Source organism: Bubalus bubalis, chromosome 13, assembly GCF_019923935.1.
Source record: "Bubalus bubalis isolate 160015118507 breed Murrah chromosome 13, NDDB_SH_1, whole genome shotgun sequence".
In the NCBI taxonomy this organism is placed as follows: domain Eukaryota; kingdom Metazoa; phylum Chordata; class Mammalia; order Artiodactyla; family Bovidae; genus Bubalus; species Bubalus bubalis.
The window spans coordinates 53,433,966-53,453,591 of NC_059169.1; the positions used below are offsets into that span (position 1 = coordinate 53,433,966).

The following is a 19,626-nucleotide window of genomic DNA, read 5'->3' on the forward strand; positions in this document are numbered from 1 at the left end:
CATCTTAACTATAACATAGGCATCATAATTATAAAAAGGTAGTATTATCCTCCCTGAAGGTTAAAAAAAGATTGAATTATGTATTAATTATGTAAACAAAAAAAGATTCAGACAGATTATATGGCTCTAGTCATCCAGGCATGATATGGTTCACTGGGATATATAGCCAAATCTCTCAGTATTCCAAAGCTCCTTCCAAAATGCCACATCCCAGACCTGGATGTTCAGTCTCAACTGAGAAACTTAAGAAAACAAAAATTAAAAAAAAAAATTGGGGGACTCTGCTCAAGCAAAGTCTATATGCACCAGGAACCAGGTGATTCAGATAACATTTAGCTATCTAAAAAACATGACGACAATGATCTTCAAACATTTTTACCATTAACTGTCAACCTTACTAGCTCATTAGAACTGCTCAAGTGCCTTTTAACCACAGATCAGTTAAATCAAAATCTCTTGGGATGTGAACCAGCTATGAGTTTTTTCTTTTTTGAAGCTCCCTAGATGACTTCATTGTACAACCAATATTGAGAGCCCATAACTGTCATATAATTTCTATAGCTGGTGAGACTGGTAAAGACCAAAAATATACAGTCTATTTATATTCCTAAGGGGAAATGCTTCAATAAGACAAAACATGGCAAGGCGAGTATCTTACTATCATTAACTAAGAAAGTCAATACAGTGTATCCTTTAACAATTTTATTGATTTTCTAGGTTTGCTACTTTTAAAACAGGAACATACACAGTAATATATATAAAAATATATACTATATTTTCTTCCATGAAAAGGAGTAAGAAAAGAGCATGAATATTTCCTGAAAACTGAATCTTCTCCTTTTAAGCTGTGCCAGTTAAGAAAGCTGCTTTGCCCTCTCAGATCATGCTTCCTCACCAGAACAGGGTACAATAATTAGCTCAAAGGATCTGACAATCACATTATCTGATAAACACACTATCTAATATGAAGCAGGAGCACGATCAACTTACAACATTTTGTATCTTCCAAATTAATTCCTTTAAGTTGCTAATACCCAAAGTTTCTGAAATTTCACAAGAAGTTATATATTTGTATACCGCCATAATAATGTACTTGTGGAGGAAAGTATTACCCAAAAAATATGTAACCTGAGGTGTTTTTTATCCTTTAATCCAGTAAATAACACTCACAGGAATTCTTCTTAAAAAAAATAATAATAATAATAATAATCCAGGAGGCTTCCCTGGTGGTCCAGTGGTAAAGAATCTGCCTGCCAATGCAGTGGACAGAGCTGTTCAAACCCCACTCCAAGAAGATACCACATGCCATGGAGCAACTAAGCACTAGCACCACAACTTCTGAGCCTAGAACCCACAAGCCACAACTAATGAGCGCCTGTGAGCCACAACTACTAAAGCCTGTGTGCCCTGGAGCCCATGATGCGCAACTAGAGAAGCCAACACAATGAGAAGCCCACACACCACAACAAAGAGCAGCCCCTGCTCACCGACACTAGAGAAAGCCTACACGCAGCAACGAAGACCTAACACAACCAAAAGGAAGTATTTTTTAAAAGATTATAAATATAAATAAAATAATGAGTATTAAAAATAACAGGCAAGAAGAGTTACTGACTGGAGGAGGGAGAGAAGATGGGAGATGGTAGAGCTGAGGAATCGTCAGCAATAAGAAACAGGGCAAGCTGCAATTTCACTCACACTTGATGCTGATGGAACACATTTTTGAAAGCTTGCAACTTGAAGATTCCTATTGAGAGGACTTACCGTATATATTTAAACATACTAGTATATGATATGAATGAGTTAAATTTTATTAGAAAAAGAGTGACTTTACAGAAACATTAGGTTTAGGGTACCAAAAGAAACCAAAAATATCTGACTAGTTTCTGTTGTTTGCTGAGCTGGATTTTAACTTACTTGGCACCAGCAGTTATTCAGTGAATTGACTGAAACTGCTTCAAAAACATGTACTAATTGTGTTAGTTGCTCAGTCGTGTCCAACTCTTTGCAACCCCATGGACTGCAGCCCACCAAGCTCTTCTGTCCACGGAATTCTCCAGACCAGAATACTGGAGTGGGTTGCCATTTCCTTCTCCAAAACATGTAATGCACAGGATCTAAAGTGGATTTTATACTAAAGAAAATGATAATCTACCATATAAAGATTTACAGATGAATGCTGACCAAATGGCTGATTCATGTCAATGTATGGCAAAAACCACTACAATATTGTAAAGTAATTAGCCTCCAATTAAAATAAATACATAAATAAAAGAAAATACTGGCTCTAGTATAAAGAATAGTTTAGAGGAGGCCAAGATTAGATGACATAAAGTCCAATAAGAAAGCCTCTGCAAACTTCCCTGGTGGTCCAGTGGTTGAGACTCTGTGCTCTCAATGTAGGGTGCACAGGTTCAATCCCTGGTCAGGGAACTAAGATACCAAATGCTGTACAGAAAAAAAAGACTAGTTGAGTCAGTAAAATTATTTCACACTTTATAAAAAATAAAAACAATGTATAAATATATAAAAGAAGGTTGCCACAGAAACCAGGCAGCTATCTGTAGAACCTTCATCTCTGACGGGCAGCCAAGAAAAGGTAGATAAAGGTTCTGTTGTTATTGTTGTAGTCATTAAGTCATGTCCAACTCTTTTGCAATCCCATGGACTGTAGCCCAGGCTCCTCTGTCCATGGGATTTCCCAGGCAAGCATACTGGTGTAGGTTGCCATTTCCTCCTCCAGGGGAGATAAAGATTTAGTGAAATACTAAATTAAAAAAAAAAAAAAAAAGGCAAAAAATTTAAGAGCAAAGTAGAAAGCAATTAGACGCTTTAAAGAAACGCAAAATTCTGGCAATTCCCTGGTGGTTCAGTGGTTAGGACTGCACACTTCTACTGCATGAGCACAATTTCAATCCCTGGTCACAAAGCTAAGATCCTGCAAACTGCACAGCACAGCCAAAAAAAAAAAAAAAAATATTTTTAAAGGAAAAAAAAAATAAAAAGTTTTATGGAAAATGGAAAAGTGATAGGAAGAATCAGAAAAAATTACATGGAGTATTAACAGAAAAGAACAAAGGGGAAAGAGAATATAAGCAGTCATAATAAGAAACCTAGAAACAAGGATGGGAAAAAGTAAGCTTCTGATATATACTTAAGCAGCTTGTCACATTAAGTATCTGACCAGTGAATATTAATAAATGTATGTTATGCATAACACCTGTTATGAGTGCTCTTAAAAATTCAGTTAACAACAAAAAAATCACACACAAAAAAAATTCAGTTAGCTCTGTCTCAAGTGTTCAAAGTCTTCTTGCCAAATACTAAGAATTTAGTCTTCCTAAATTCCCACATCCATCAGCAAATCTGAAATCTTTTTCATCTCTGCCAAGGAACATCCATCTGTAATCTTTTGACACATAATAAGAATCTTAAATAGTCAGCTTTTTTAATTTTTTTTCACAAGGAACTTCTCTCAGAAAAGCAAAAATTTTGTTTCTAGTATTTTGAGTTTGAACTGTCTTGAAACTCTTAACTAGCAACTTCAAGAGTAACAGTTATCAATGAGAAAAGTACCTTGCCGCATGAGCATCAGCTGGTGCTCGTGCCGGGCTGCTTCCATCTCCGCCTCCAGTTTCTCTTTGGCTTCTCGGATGTTTCTGTCAACCTGCTCGCGCTGCTGCTTCTCCATTTCATCCAGAGCCTTCCATCGAGATGCATACTCAAATTCAAATGTCCCAGGCTGAGCAAAACGTGGTGGCTGTTCTCTTTCCCTAAGTTTACATGAAAAGACATTAAAAGTTTTTAAACATATGTTTAAAAACTAAAACAACATATAAGAACAACAAGCATTACCATTAACTAAGCTTGTGTAGTGTTCATGGCACTGTCTGACAAGTAACCTCCAAGAAATACTTCACAGCAATGCTGTCAAGCACTTTAACAAGCCTAAGTTTAAGAAACTGCCCAAAGATGCCCAACTAATTAATAAGCAATAGAACCAGGATTCAAACCAAGACAACAAGATACTACAACCTGCACTCCCCAAATTACCACCTCCAATAAGGCCTTTTTGGTTTTCAATAAACAATTTTATATAAGGCAGTCTGTAACATATGAAGCAAATGTCCCCCAAGTTAATGGTCTGAAGTCAGATTTTTCTAAAAGTAATAACTTTTAGGGACAGTAATAAAGCAGAAACAGTTTGTTGAGTGTTATGTGCCAGGTTAATTGGCTACACCAAATAATACAGGCCTAATTTACTTCAATTTGTTTTATACTTGTTTGCCTTGCTAGACTGTAAACTCAATGAGCAAATGAAATTCCTGTAAGCCACTGTACCTAAGTACCTAGCACATACCTAGCACATTGTACACATTTAGTATTGATTTCTTAAATGAATGAATGTATGACGGGGAAAAAAATCTTTTAAATGAAGACCTATGAATGTACCCAACATTCAAAGAATTTCAATTATTCAAAAGTACTTGTATAAGAATACAATTCTCACCCACCAATAAAACTACAGATGCCTTGTAATCATAAATTTTAACTTTTATTTGGGGATGGGGAGGGGAAGATGGTGGATGGGACAAAGTTGGGAGATAGAGGAGGAGGTTGTCACAGAGGGAAAACATAGTGACAAGAAATAGCTTCAAAGATATTCAGGGGGTAGATAAAATCAAACTTAACCATGATCAAGGGATTCCAGACCTAAAAATAGAGCTTGGATCTTTTTCTTTTTAAAGCACTGACTGGAAAAGGGAAAGGAATAGAGAGATCCACCACCCACTAATTTTTCTGAAAGAACTGTTTATTAGTTAGCAGTTCCTAAGTCAGGTGTTGACTACAGTAATAAATATAAAAACTTCATTTTCTCCCAAAAGAAACACTATTGAAACAATATGGATTTGGGGCACCAGAGCTGAATTTGAATCTTGACTCTTTAAGTTTCATGAATATTCCCTTCAGAGCATAACTCTTTAGCAGTAAAGTTTAAAAATATCATGAGATCATGTAATATTTGCTGGAATAATTAAGTCATTATATAAACAAGTTTCGTTTGGGTTTTGGTTTTTTTTTTTTTTTTCAATAAACAAGTACAATCTATAAATTCTACTTCTTGTAACACCTTTATAATTCCAGTTCTCTAATTCCTGAATGCAAAAGGATGCTCTACTTAAAATCTGTAATAAGCTATAACCAGAAATCAAATGAATAGGAAATTAAATGTAAGCCTTTGAGAAACAGCATTTAAGAGAAATTTACATGGCTGAGTTACAACTGATTACTACCAATCCCTTGCTTCTAGGACACATTCTACTGGGTGTCCCTCCCACTTCAGGGACTGCTCCCACTCAGTCTCTGTTGATTCCCTTTGACCTTCCCAACTCCTGTCAAATGAGCAATCGGGAGTTGGTCCTTTGACATTCTTTTCCATCACACTGGTAACTTGAGCCCAAACAGCACATCTGAATTCCAGACACAAATTCAGCTACCTTGACAACAGATCCCAAAACAAGATTCCTGATCCTCCTCCCCCAAATCAACTCCTCCAGGTTCTCCATGTCAGTCACTAGCAAGTCTATACTTTCCAGTTACTTAGGCCAAAAACCTCATCATCACTCTTTTAACTCTCTTTCTCCCACATCTCCATATCCATCAGCAATATCCAATCTAGTTTCAAACCACATTCGGAATCTGACCACTTCTGGTCATTACCACTGTAACCACTTCCTGTCAGCAGGATCCTAAACTTACCCCCCCAATCCCACCATTGGCTCTTTATAATCTATTATAACAGAGCAGCTACAAAGCTGCTTTAAATTTAAAATTAAATCACTATCCTGCTTCTTCCTTTCACATGAATCACAGAAGCCAAAGTTAGTTCAATAGCCCACAAGCCCCACAGTCTGCACTCCTCCCACTATGGCCTAAATCCCCTGATCGCTACAAGGCTCCCCATACTCACCCTGGTCCAGTTAACCTGGCCTCGTCACTGCACCTGCACCATGCCAGTCCTCCCCCAAAGCCTGCAGAGCCGTACCCCTCAGCTGACTGAGATCCCTATCCCATCTGGTGCCCTCCCCTCCCACCCCCTTCCCCCCACCCCCGCTTTCAAGTTGTGAATCAAATACTACCCTCACAAAAGCTTCCTTAACCACCTGTATAAAAAGAGGCACACTCTTCTGCTCCCCTACACCCACTTTTCCCTGTCTTTCTGCCATCTTTATTTTATTGTTTACCCCCTGCTTCCCAAGGGCTTCCATGATAGCTTAGTTGGTAAAGAATCTGCCTGCAATGCCAGAGACCTTGGCTCAATTCCTGGGTCAGGAAGATCTGCTGGAGAAGGGACAGGCTACCTACTCCGCCACACAGCAAGAGTTTCTGGTTTATTCTGTTCATTGATACATCTCCAACACCAGTTAAAAATAAGCACCCAGGGACTTCCCTGGTGGTCCAGTATTTAAGAATCTGTCCTGCAATGCAGGGGACGTGGGTTCAATCCCTGGTCAGGGAACTAAGATCTCAAATGTTGTGGAGCTACTAAAGCCCTCAAGTCACAACTATAGAATCTGTGTGCTACAACAAAAGCCAAATCAATCAATAAAAAAGCACCCACATTTGTCATTTAAATCAACTACAAGGAGAAAACCAGTCTACACTAAAATCAAAGAGTGCTATTAAAACATGTGTAAAATGTTATTTTGAACACAAAAAATCAAATCTTAAAATCATAACCATTTTTTGGTCAGGATGAAAAGAAATACTTTTATGCATACACCAATGAGTATAAATTGGTATAATATTTTGGGAGAACCATCTACCAGAATTAATCACCATTAAATATGCATACTGTTTGATCTTAGCATCATACCTCACTTTAGTGGTTTTAAATGGTATTTCTCACTACTTAGTGTATTTATTAAAACATTATTCTTTGGTTCAGTATTTATTGTGTAGCCCTGCCACTAGAAATGTAAGCATCATGAGGGCACTGGCAGCATCTAGGACAGTGCCTGGCACAAAGGCGGTCCAATATTTAGGTTCATGCATGCAAATATTACTGTGTTTTTTGTTTTTCAGTCACACCACACAGCATGTGAGATCTTAGTTCTCTGACCAGGGATCAAACCAGCGGCCCCTGCTTTGGAAGCACAGAGTCTTAACTAATGGGATCACCAGGGAAGTTCACAACAGTCTTACTTATTATAATAAACAACTGAGTAGTTAAGAACAACACAATATATTCACACAGTCAGCTTACATAAAAATATCTGAACCACACTGAATGAAAAGTAATTGTTAAAAGGTTATTTTTCTTTTTCATCTTTAAGAATTCTTTGGAGAAGGAAATGGCAACCCACTCCAGTATTCCTGCCTGGAAAAATCCCACAGACAGAGGAGCCTGACAGTCTGTAGTCCATGGGGTTGAGCAGGACACGAATGACAGAGCATGCATGCATACACACACACACACACAACTTTGGTAGATACCACAGATTAATAAATTTTTTAAAAAAGAAGAATTCTTACCCTTTCCCAAGTTCTTTAACTAGAACCATCTTTCTACTCCTGCCAAAGTCTCCTCTTAATTCATAATACACCTGTAGCATACTCAATACAGAAGCTTTTGTATCTAAAACTCACTGTTTCTCTGGCATAGGTACTACAGACAGTATACACTTATGGAACCCACCCATGCCCCAGTTATAAAAGTTGAACTTTTCGAAGTCAAGTTAACCTTTTAACAATATACACAAGAAAACCAGCATTCCATGTAGACCAGCCCACTCTATTAACCAGACTGTTACTGGCTAACAAGACAAAATAGAACACCTTATAATCCAACAATATTCAATAACAAATGTAAAGTAATAAATACCCTTGAAAGCACATTCTAAATTTATCAGAATTTATCTTCTTATAAAATCTTACTTATGATACTGCTGAGTTTTCTGCATTAGTTTCTCTGGCAAACCATCTTCATCATCAAACTGTTCCATGGGCTCCACAATGACCGGACGAGGGGTCCTGGACAGGTAAAAAGCATTAATAAGAATTAAAACAGTATCTAGAACTAAAATCCTCCTAGAAATCTTTTATAATAATTCCAAGATACATACTTGGAAAATTTATCTGAAAAAAAAGTCTCAGAAAGTATCACATATACACACAAAATCAGTCAATAAACACTGGCTGCACCAACACAGGTGAACATATAAGTCAAAGATGAGTGCTTATTTTTAGAGCATGGAGTCTATTCGAGACCACAGAAAAAAACATCAACATAGACCTGCCTGACCACTGCAGTTAACTTCTACAAAGAGCAACGCAGAGGAGCAAGTATCCAACTCTCCTGTGTGTCTCATCCACACACATACCCGGACCCCCATCCCCTCCATGGCCTCAAACTCCCAACTCCGCCCAGCTCCCAACCGTCCATTGTCCAACCAGTCTCAAAAGGAAAAGTCTTTCTAAAACTTAATATATATCTGCCTAAAAGATATCAGTCAAGCAAAAGGGAAGGGGGTGTAGAGGGGCAGCCAGAAGCAACACAATCAAGGAAGAAATGGGGTGTGGGGACAAGAAGAGTAGATGATGAAAGAGCTGACCTGGAAACCCTCCTTCTGTATTGTTTTCCTAAGGAAGGGAAGGCTCACTGAGGAAAGACAAGAGAAATAAGTGGAGGAGATGACATGCTAATATTAAAGTTTCCTTGCTATCAGTCTCTCAGCATGAAAGCAAGTCTGAAAAACAAACAGAGATGCTTTAAAGAGAAAAAAAATCATGGCTAACTTCTGAGGTGTTAACAGAGGAGCTAGAGAGGTGAAGGAGCTTTCAGGATTCAAAATATTTCTTTCCCTTTATAAAGACCCAGAGATTAACAGAGACTAAATCCTTCTCTATATGGAAAGTAAAGCTATACAATGGTCACATAAAAAATTATTCCTGAGCTAGTGAGACATTTGATAGAGAAAAAGAATTAGAAAGAGAAATTAGAATTAGAAGAGAGAGAGAAAAAAGAATTAGAAAAAGCACGTGTAGAATACCTCGGAGTAATGAAAACAATACAATTAGAAACCTCAGGTAAAGTGAGTGGAAACCCAAAAGAAAAGGAACTTACAGGCCTCGTTCTCCAGTCTCAGACCTCATGTCCAAGAAGTAAAAACAGAAATGTAGTAAAGAATGAGTAAATACAGCCTCAGAGAGTTCACACAACTCAGTGAAGTTTGAGAAAGCAGCTGAGAACTGAACCCACCCAGCCCACAGGAGGATATGGTACTTCTAAGAGGACCCAAAAGGGCCCAAGGACAAAAGGAAGACACATCATATAAACCATTTACCCCCTGGAAGCTGAGGCAGGGCCACAAACATTCAAAGAGTAATAGAGCCAGGTAAGAACTACACCTGAGTAATTAAGTGTTATAATTATACAATTCCAACTTCAGGGACTTCCCTGGAGGTCCAGTGGTTAAGACTCTGTGCTCCCAACATACTGGGGAAAGGGTTCAACCCCTGGTTAGGGAACTAAGATCCCAGATGCTGCAAGGCTTGGCCAAGAAAAAAAAATTCAATTTCAACATAAATGTGGCCACTAGATACTTTTCTACAAGTTCTCTGGCAGAGAACTTGACAAACACATACTAATATTATATATTTACATCTTATTTCCACTATTCCATTTCTCAAGAGATACATGAGTGAGTAAGGATCACACAACCATTCATCATATTAAGACCATGTATGTTGTATACAAGGGACATCTTTAAGGGACTGTGTCTTGTTTTATTGGGATACGTGCTAAAATGTGAACATTTATGGCTTCACTGTATGCACCACTCCTGTGTCCAACCCACCTTGTTTATTTAAGTTTTAAACTTAACATAAGGACTCCAAGTTCTCACTGCTGAGGACCTAGGTTCAATCTCTGATCAGGGAACTAAGATTCCACACCCCACAAGATTTGGGCAATGCGGCGGAAAAAAGAAAGAAGGAAAATCTAACTTAAATTTTGTCTATAGGACTTTCCTGGTGGCTCAGTAAGTAAAGAATCTGCCTGCCAATGCAGGAGACACAGGTTCGAGCCCTGATCCAGGAAGATCCTACAGGCCCTGGAGCAACTGAGCCAATGCACCACAACTACTGAGCCTATGTTCTAGAGCTAGGGAGCTCCAACTACTGAAGCCCAAAATGCACCACCACTAGAGAAAAGCCCATGCAGCAACAAAAACCCAGCAGAGCCAAATAAGTAATTTTTAAAATTTTTGTTTATACATGTAATTACTTAATTTACTCCTTCTACAAACACAGGTAAATATTATATAGAAAAAAAGACTGACAACCATGTGTTAAATCTGGAATTGTTGTGATACCTTTTCCTTCTCACGTTGCCCCTAAATTAATCATTACCTTGACTCTAAAACTGATAAATGTTTAATTGTGAAAAAATTTAAACAATATAGTAATTTTTATGTAAGAAAGTAAGACCCAGGACTTCTCTGGTGGTCCGGTGGCTAATACTCAGCATTCACAATGCAGGGTCCCGGGGTTCAATCTCTGCTCAGGAAACTAAATCCCACATGCCACAACTAAGACCTGGTGCAGCCAAATAAATAAAGAGATAACTTCTTTTAAAAAGTATAAAATACATTGATAGGCAATGGAAAAATTTTTAATATTCAATTAAGATTAAATTCTGACATTCAATATTAAATAATAATATCAGGTAAGCGTTGTTTCCTCAGTGTGACAATTACACTGCAGTTCTGCAAGAGAGTATTCAAAGGATATACATGCCAAGTACTGTAATTCAGTACTGTACTCTGCAGCTGACTCAACTGAATTGGCAAATAAAAAAGGAAAAAAAAAAATATGTATGAATTTCCCATAATGAAAAAGCTATAGCAAAATGCTAACAATTAGTGAAGATAGGTAACATTTACACTAACATTAAAGGATTCTTTAAAGGGAAAATACCTTTCTCTAAACTGAAATTAAAAGACACATTTTCCTGTTTCTAAGGAAGCAACTCCCACAGAATTTTTAGGGTATAATTCGGAAAATAGTAAGAACAGACCACTACATCTTCATTTAAGTTAACCTGCAATGATCCTTAAAACAACAACAAAAAAGTGAAAGAAAAATTCGAAAAGTGAGCACTTTTCATTATCATTATGCCTCCTCAATTTGAGTTCTAAGCATGAGCACTTCTGCTGCTCTAGATATGATTCTAAAGTTTAAAGATGTAGGCATACCATTATAATCATAAATTTTTAATTTTCCCTTTTTATCATTTTTCTGCCTCGTTAGTAATTTCAAAACAGCATAGATACATAACTTATACATACTTTTTCAACTATGTGTTAATCATTATACATACTGTATACAAAGCTGTTTCTCTAAAGCCATGTATAGTATACATTTTATGACAATTTAAAGATATTTTCAAGAGAAATCTTAATTATAAAAGATGTCTACATTTAGAAACAAAATCCCTGTAATATCACCTTTATAAATCACTTGTATTAGCTAAGATATGTGAGATTCAGTTAGTCAATAAATCTGATCACCTAACAGGTTCCAAGACTAGTTGGAGCTAGGGATCCAAGCATAAACAAAACAATCCCTACAAGTCTTCTAAAAACTGCCGCCACCCCTAAATGAGAAAATAAAAAGATCATTTTAGAGCCAAGAAAAAACCACACTGTCAAAAGGAATAAGAGAGAAGCCACTTTAGATAAGGCAGTCAGGAAAATCCTCTCTATAAATCAACACTTCAGCTGAGACCAAGTATTCAAACAGCAGGGAGGACATCTGGAGCTCCATGAGAAGGTTTAACAACAAAAGACCTGAGCAAGAAGAATCTACAGAAAGTAGAAACCACTCCACCTGTGGCATACTGTAAGAAGCAAGGAATTTGGCATCAGACTGAACTCCACCATTTATTAGCTGTGAAATCTTAAGCAAATTACTTAACATCTGAGTCAATTTTCTTATCTGAAAAATGGGACAAATAATAACCAGTTCTCCAGAAATCCAAGCGATCGTGATTATGAAATAAAACAGATAAAACGTTCAATAACACCTTGCCCATTCCCTCTAACTGTTGTGTGTTAAGTGTTAGTCACTCAGTCATGTCCGATTCTTTGTGACACCAGGGACTGTAGCCAGCCAGGCTCCTCTGTCCATGGAATTCTCCAGGCAAGAATACTGAGCCAGAAGAAGGAAATGGCAACCCACTCCAGTTTTCTTGCCTGGAAAATCCCAGGGACAGAGGAGCCTGGTGGGCTACAGTCCATAGGGTCGCAAAGAGTCGGACATGACTGAGCGACTTCACTTTCACTTAAACTCACTGCAGATAGTGACCGAAGCCATGAAATCTAAAAAAATTTTTTTTTAATAAAAATAATAAAAAAAAGAATACTGAAGCAGATCACCATTTCCTTCTCCAGGGGATTTTCCCAACCCAGGGATTGAACCCAGGTCTCTTGCACTGCAGGTGGATTCTTTACCATCTGAGCCACCATGGAAGCCCTCAAAACTGTATATAAATTTTTTTTTAATATAAAACAGTTAATTGATTGGTCTTTTTGGGGAATCTGATGCATCACCAGTGTATTACAACTGGACCACTAATCTTGTAGCTTCATCAACATTAACTGGTACATTTTCATGACGCTGCTGAGAAACCAACTGTTTCTGCAGCAGCTCAAAGCAAAGGCCTTTTGAGAAGTTTGTATGTTCCTCTTGTTTATCTACAAAAGCTTTATTCACTGTTAACTTTTTCAGCATTCACAATGTTTATATTCTTAAAGATTAGTGGTAACAGGTTTTACTTTATTTTTAACCTTAAAGCTTTTTTGGCTAGTTATGTGGAATACATTCCTGGACTTCTGCCCTTTTAGTTTGTTCTTGGCCATCATCAGACCTCCAAGATCCTTGTGCAGCTGCTCAAGTTCCAGGTGATGCCATCTGCATGTCATTTATAAATTATTCTAAAAGCTACCTTTAAGAAATACTTTGGCCACCTGAGGTGAATGGCTGACTCACTGGAAAAGACCCTGATGCTAGGAAAGACTGAAAGCAAAAGAGGGCACCAGAGAATGAGACAGTTGTACGGCATCATGGACTCAATGGACGTTAATCTGAGCAAACTCTAGAAATTAGTGAAGGACAAGGAAGCCTGGCATGCTGCAGTCCACGGAGTCACAAAGTGTCTGACACAACTTAGTGACTGAACAAGAAGAAATAGTTAAATATTTATCAGTGCCCGATTATGACTTTAACTAGCAACAATTAACTAAAGCTTACAGCAGAAAATATATACTAACTACATGCCTTGCCTACTGCTTTAGGACTTGCCTTCCTTCACTCTTTAAATAACTATTGCAAACTTACTAAGAATCCAGGAAAATACCAGAATACAAGTGTCAGGATTAGTGTTAAACGAGACAAAGTCCCTACCCCAGGGGAGCTTACATTCTAGGTAGAGAATGCAACCTTAAGTGCTATGAAGAAAAGTTAAGTTGGAGAGTAAAGCATTAGGCTATTTTAATGTAAAACAGTCAGCTTCCCTTAGGAGATAACATCTTACCAAAATGTGAATGAAATGTGAGAGCAAGACCTGTGATGACGGGGAAAGAGAGCATCTCTCTAAAGCAAAGGGAATGGGAACAAGACCAAAGTCTCTAAGAGAACAAGCTGGCAGAGCTGTAAAATGTCTGCTCTACAAGAGCTTCAGCACAAATGCTTAACTGTCAAAAACAAACTGAAAAATGCTTCACAAGTCACCAAACTAAGCTCCCTGGAGGTAGAAAACAATTTTTCTACATTGTCTTTGTATCCAATTCCCCAAACCCTAAATATTTGAATGATTCCAATCAATAGCTCAAGTGCCAGAGCTAAAAGAAATCCATTCAATAATCAACTTAGGAACTTTTACAAATTCAGTCTGAAGACTAAGAATGCACATTGAGAACTTTCTTGTGGACAAACTGAAAGAAAAGCCATGTTAATATGGCAACAGGTTTAATAACCACTATAATTACTTTAAAATATTTTTAAGTAAATGGAGAAACACATCACGTTCATGGATTGGAAAATGGCTGATACTGTGAAGATGTTAATGGTCCCCAGAATGATCGGTAGATTCAAAGCAATTTCAACCAAAAGCTCAGAAGAACTTTTTTAATTGACAAGCTGATTTTAAAATCAGTAAGGATATACAAAGAAATGATAATAACCAGAACAATTAAAAAAAAAAAAGAATAAAGTTGGATGCTACTATTTGACTTCAAAGTCTTGGATAAGGTAATTGAGAAATACAGTAACAGCATAAAAGACATACCGATCAAGAAAACAGGAAAGAGAGCAAATTTTTTTCCAGTTATTTGATAAAGGTAAAAGGTAACAAAGGGAAAATCATAACCTTCTCAATTAATGGTGCCAGAACATTAAAGCAATGAACTGCTACCTCACATCATACTCAAAACGTATCACAGGTTTAAACAAAAAGCTATAAAATTTCTCAAGAAAATACGAGAAAGCTTTGCTACTTTAGGAAAGGCAAAGATTTCATACACAAAAATTCCAAGGAACAAACCAAGAAAGAAAATAAATTGATAAACTGGACTTCACAAAATAGAACAACTTCTGCTCTTTGAAAAACATGATTAAAAAAAATTAAAAGGACTTCCTGGTGGTCCAGTGGCTAAGACTCTGCGCTCCCAATGCAGGGGACCTGGGTTCAATCCCTGGACAATCCGACATGCCGCAACTAAAAATCTTGCCATGTGGCAACTAAAGATTCCACATGCCCCAATTAAGATGGAAGATCCTGCTTGCCGCAACCAAGACCAGGTGCAACCAAATAAATCAATTAAATAAATTATCTTTTTTAAAAAATTAAAAAGCAAGTCACAGACTGGGATGAAATAGTGTTAATACAGGCCTGGACCCAGATTTGTTTAAAAAAAAAAAAAAAAAATTAAGACAAACCAGCCAATTAAAAAACAGGCAAGGAACTTCTCTGGTGGTCCAGTGGATATGACTCTGTACTCCCAATGCATGGGGGCTGGGATTTGACCCCTGGTCAGGGAACACGACTTACCTGACTTAGCAGTAGCAGTAGCAGGGAACTAGATCCCACATGCCACAACTAAGCCGCGGTGAAGCCAAATAAAAATTTTTTTTTTAAGGCAAAAATATCAACAGACATTTCACAAAAAGACACATATCCAAAAAGCACATGAAAAGATACTTATCGTCAGTCGTTAAGAAAACAATATTTAAACCACAAAGAGACACCACTACACTCACTAGAATATCTAAAAATTTCAAGTGTTGCTGAGGGGACATATCATTATAACTCTCTTATTCACTGCTAGCGGGAATGTAAAATGATACACGTATCTGGAAAACAGTTTGGGAGTTCCTTATAAAGTTGAACATACATTTGCTGCTGCTGCTAAGTCGCTTCGGTCGTGTCTGACTCTGTGCGACCCCAAAGACGGCAGCCCACAAGGCTCCCCCGTCCCTGGGATTCTCCAGGCAAGAACACTGGAGTGGGTTGCCATTTCCTTCTCCAATGCATGAAAGTGAAAAGTGAAAGTGAAGTGGCTCAGTCGTGTCCGACTCTTAGCGACCTCATGGACTGCAGCCTACCAGGCTCCTCCGTCCATGGGATTTTCCAGGCAAGAGTACTGGAGTGGGTTGCCATTGCCTTCTCCGGAACATACATTTACTTCCTAAGTATTACCAAAGCCACATGAAAGTACACAGTTCACAAGAAGTTTTATACACAAATGTTCGTAATAGCTTTATTCACAAAGGCCAGTAGTTGGAAGCAACTTGAACATCCACCCAAAGGTCACCACAGTTGTAACTCGGCCATAAAAAGGGACAAAATACTAATATAGTGATATGGATGAAATCTCATAAACATTATGCTAAGCAAAAGAAATCACACACAAAAGAATACATACTATTAATATATAACTTCATTTATATGAAATATAAGAAAAAACAAATCTATACTAACAGAAAGATCAAGAGCAGTCTAGGCAGGGATAAGAGGAGTAACTGCAAAAGGACAAAAAAGGAATTTTTGTTGGATGCTGAAAATGTTATCTTGATTGTGGTGGAGGGTAAATGACTACATACATTTTTTAAACTTCACTGCACTATACATGCAAAACTGGATGCATTTTAACATATGTAAATTACATTTCAAAACTGATTAAAACCTCATTCATTAAATGTAACGTTTGGCTTTGCACCTAATACACATTCAGTAGGGTGAATAAAAATGGTTAACACAAAACATTCCTGAGATTCCGTATGGATTAATACACTGAAGTTTGAGTAAAGTATTGATTCTTGACTCCTGGAGGTACACAAATATACCCTTATTTGTATTCACTGAGAACTTACTCAACACCTACTTACCACATGCCAAGACAACATACAGGGAAAGAAGTACAAAAAAAAGAGGCAGCACAGAAAGAACCCTATGTGTAACTCTATAAAACAAAGACTTTTAAACTTACGTTGTTAGCAAGAACGCCCCATCACCACATCTTTCCAGAGCCTTTCGTGCAGGAGGTTTTGCTGCAAATTCCACAAAACCTTTTCCCGTGGCTCTACCACGATCATCCACAACAACAACAGCTTTCTCTACTGGACCAAACTGGGAAAATGCTTGCTCTAGTAGCTCATTGGAAACCACCGGAGAAAGGTTCTTAACAGTTAGGGCTGCTCCATGTGTAGCAAAACGAATTCGGAGAGGTCTGCTCTTCAAAATGGTGCCATCCAGCTCTGCTTTTGCAATTTCAGCCAGTGTTCTGGACTCCTTTTTAGGAAGAAAAACATCACTTTTTAAAAAATTACAGTTAACAAAAAAATTTTAAATAGTGGCTTGTTTCTAAAGAGGGCTGGGTAGTTTTACAAAATGGCTGATAGGGCCACTTTGTTTCTGTCTTTCAGTTATGGTATCACACGTATTTTATTAATTTTTTTTACGATAAGTAATTTTAAACATTTTAATAGAAAGTTCCAACCCCAACGTTGTTAAAAATCATCACTTAAAGATGATCTGTTCATAAACAGATTGCTATTGTTTAGTCACTAGGTCAAATCCAACTCTTTTATGACCCCATGGAGTGTAGATTACCAGCTATTAAATATGCAAGCAGTATCTTTTATAAGTCTCCTAAATGTATTAAAGGAAATACAGAAATACTTTTTAAGACCAAGTATCAGTTACTAGAAACTATTATTGAAAATAGTTTCTCTATACACTTCATGTTTGTTATTTATATCTTAATAATGTGTACCACCTCTCCAATGACAGACAAATCCCTTTTCATTTCCATTTCTTTTACATTATCTGTAAAAAAAAAAGAAGCTGCCATCAGGTGTTATTAATTACTTCTTCTAAAACATTTTCATGGGCTACACATTTCTTCCACTACACTAAGAAAAGCAAATACCCATTCATGGGCTATAAGAAGTCTCTCCATTAAACAGAAAAGCATGTACACGTATCATTATTAGAAACTAGAGAATATGTTCATTGCTGAACTACAAGATAAGAGAATTTCCTTCTTGAAGAACTCAAAAGTTTCTACAAAACTTTTGAAGAACTCACAAGTTTCTACAGGCATCTAATACAGCAAACTGGTAAACTTACTACAGGTATGTTCTTTTTCAGTTGTGAGAACTTTCAGCAAAAAACTGAAAGAGGGTTAATATGCATTTTGTGAGAAGAGTACAAATTGCACTTTCTTATGAAAAAGTCTTAAGATCACAACAGCTTTTTATTCAATCTCTGAAATGTTCACAACAGCTTTAAACTACTTCACTTATGCGAAAATCTACCTACAGAATTAATTTTACAAAAACAAATGAACCTAACCTCTTTAGCTATTCAAAATGGCCATTTTATTACTCTTTTAACTCTGTAGTAGCAATAGTACCAGCAAACATTTCACAAATACCTAATAAGTGTTATGTCCTTTCCAGCTAAGATGTCAATAATTCAACAACTGTTGAGAGGTAACTTTTAAGAATGGAGACTTGGATTAGAATGCTGCCACATGTATAACTAGGAATGAGAAGAAACATGAGCAAATTTCACGGGGTGATGACAGTATCTTGATCTAAAATCACAAGATTATACACTAAGTATCTATGCGTCTCATTATATGTAGGTTTCAAATACCTTACAAAATAAAATTGGACTCTAGTTAATGATAAGCATGCTGAGAGTCATGGACTGATGGATGGTCTGAGATAGAGATGAACAGATACGTGAAAAAATTACAGCAAAATTTAATTGTAGACTCTAGGTACTGAATGTATGAATATTGAGTGTATCAGTGTTCATTTCTAAACTCTGAAATTAGTCATAATAGTATGTTTGTGGGCAGGGGAGGAGAGAGAGCCTGGTGAGGACTCCAAAAAGTGTTTCTAGAGAGCATCTTCTGTTCAGATTCAGTCAGATATAGTGACAAAGTGTGACATGTCATTTTTCAAGATAAACAAATTTTCATTTTTATGTTAAATCAAGTACTTTTTTTATTGTTGGCAACAAATACAATTTTTAATACTTTCTAGGACAAATAATAAAATGTTTATGCTATCAAGAATTTCATGCCATAGTGCATCTTCAAAGTTTATAGTTTTGGTCTTAAATGGTTGTACATCAGAGTTTCCCAACCTCAGCATATTATGGACAAGATAATTCTTACTGTGGGGGCTATCCCGTGCACTGCAGGATGTTTATGCCAGTAGAACCACCCCTCCACCACCGTTTAACAACCAAAAATGTCTCCAGACATCGCCACATGTCCTCTGGGAAGTAAAACCACTCCATTTGAGAACTACTGCTCTATATGTGTACTGAAGTAACTATCAAGACAATTAAAATTATGTACTTAAAACAAACCAAGGATTTCCTTACTTCATAGCTCAGAAGTGACAATAACTTTTACTAAGTGGTTATTACATGCCAGTCATTTATTCCTCCCCCATATATTAATACACATACACAGGTCTTTGCCTTATCCTTCATCAGCCTCACCAACAATCTCATGAAGTGGGTTTTGCTACTATCCTCACTTCACATAGGGAAACAGGCTTATAAAGGTTCAAGTAACTTGTCCAAAAAACACACACAAATCTGATTTGAACCTACACAAAATCTACAATCCATCAATACAGCCTTCCAGCTCTATCTCTGAATCACACTCTTCATAAAACATTGAAATTACAGGTGCTTAACTAAAAGAATACAGAAAATAAAAAACTGAAGTTACTACCCCAAGAGAGACTGCTTGAACTTGGGTCTAACAACCTCCACTGGCTCCACTTGCCACTTTCCAACAGCCACTACACCAGCAGTACACACTACAGACAGCACAATGGCTGTAGTGTGTTGTTTAGTTGCTAAGCTGTGTCTGACTCTTGTGCGACACCAAGGACTATAGCCCACTAGACTCCTCTATCCATGGGATTTTTCAGAAAAGAATATTGAAGTGAGTTGCCATTCCCTTCTCAAGGAGATCTCCCCAACCCAGGGATGGAACCCACCTCTCCTGCACTGCAGGAGAATTCGTTACCACT

At 37.3% G+C, this 19,626-nt stretch overlaps 1 protein-coding gene and 1 pseudogene across 6 annotated transcripts in view; both read right to left on the reverse strand.

The window, feature by feature from the left end:
- PSPC1 (paraspeckle component 1) overlaps positions 1 to 19,626 on the reverse strand; it is a 92,823-nt gene that overhangs the window by 71,341 nt on the left and 1,856 nt on the right. For all 6 annotated transcript variants that reach the window (XM_025262782.3, XM_044927278.2, XR_006639894.1 and 3 more), the window contains exons 2-4: positions 16,551 to 16,852; positions 7,939 to 8,034; positions 3,577 to 3,773 (exon numbers count right to left, since the gene is read on the reverse strand). In XM_025262782.3, coding sequence (XP_025118567.1) covers positions 3,577 to 3,773; positions 7,939 to 8,034; positions 16,551 to 16,852 — 595 coding nt within the window. The remainder of the gene's footprint in view (positions 1 to 3,576; positions 3,774 to 7,938; positions 8,035 to 16,550; positions 16,853 to 19,626) is intronic.
- LOC102409431 lies at positions 12,453 to 13,105 on the reverse strand (annotated as a pseudogene).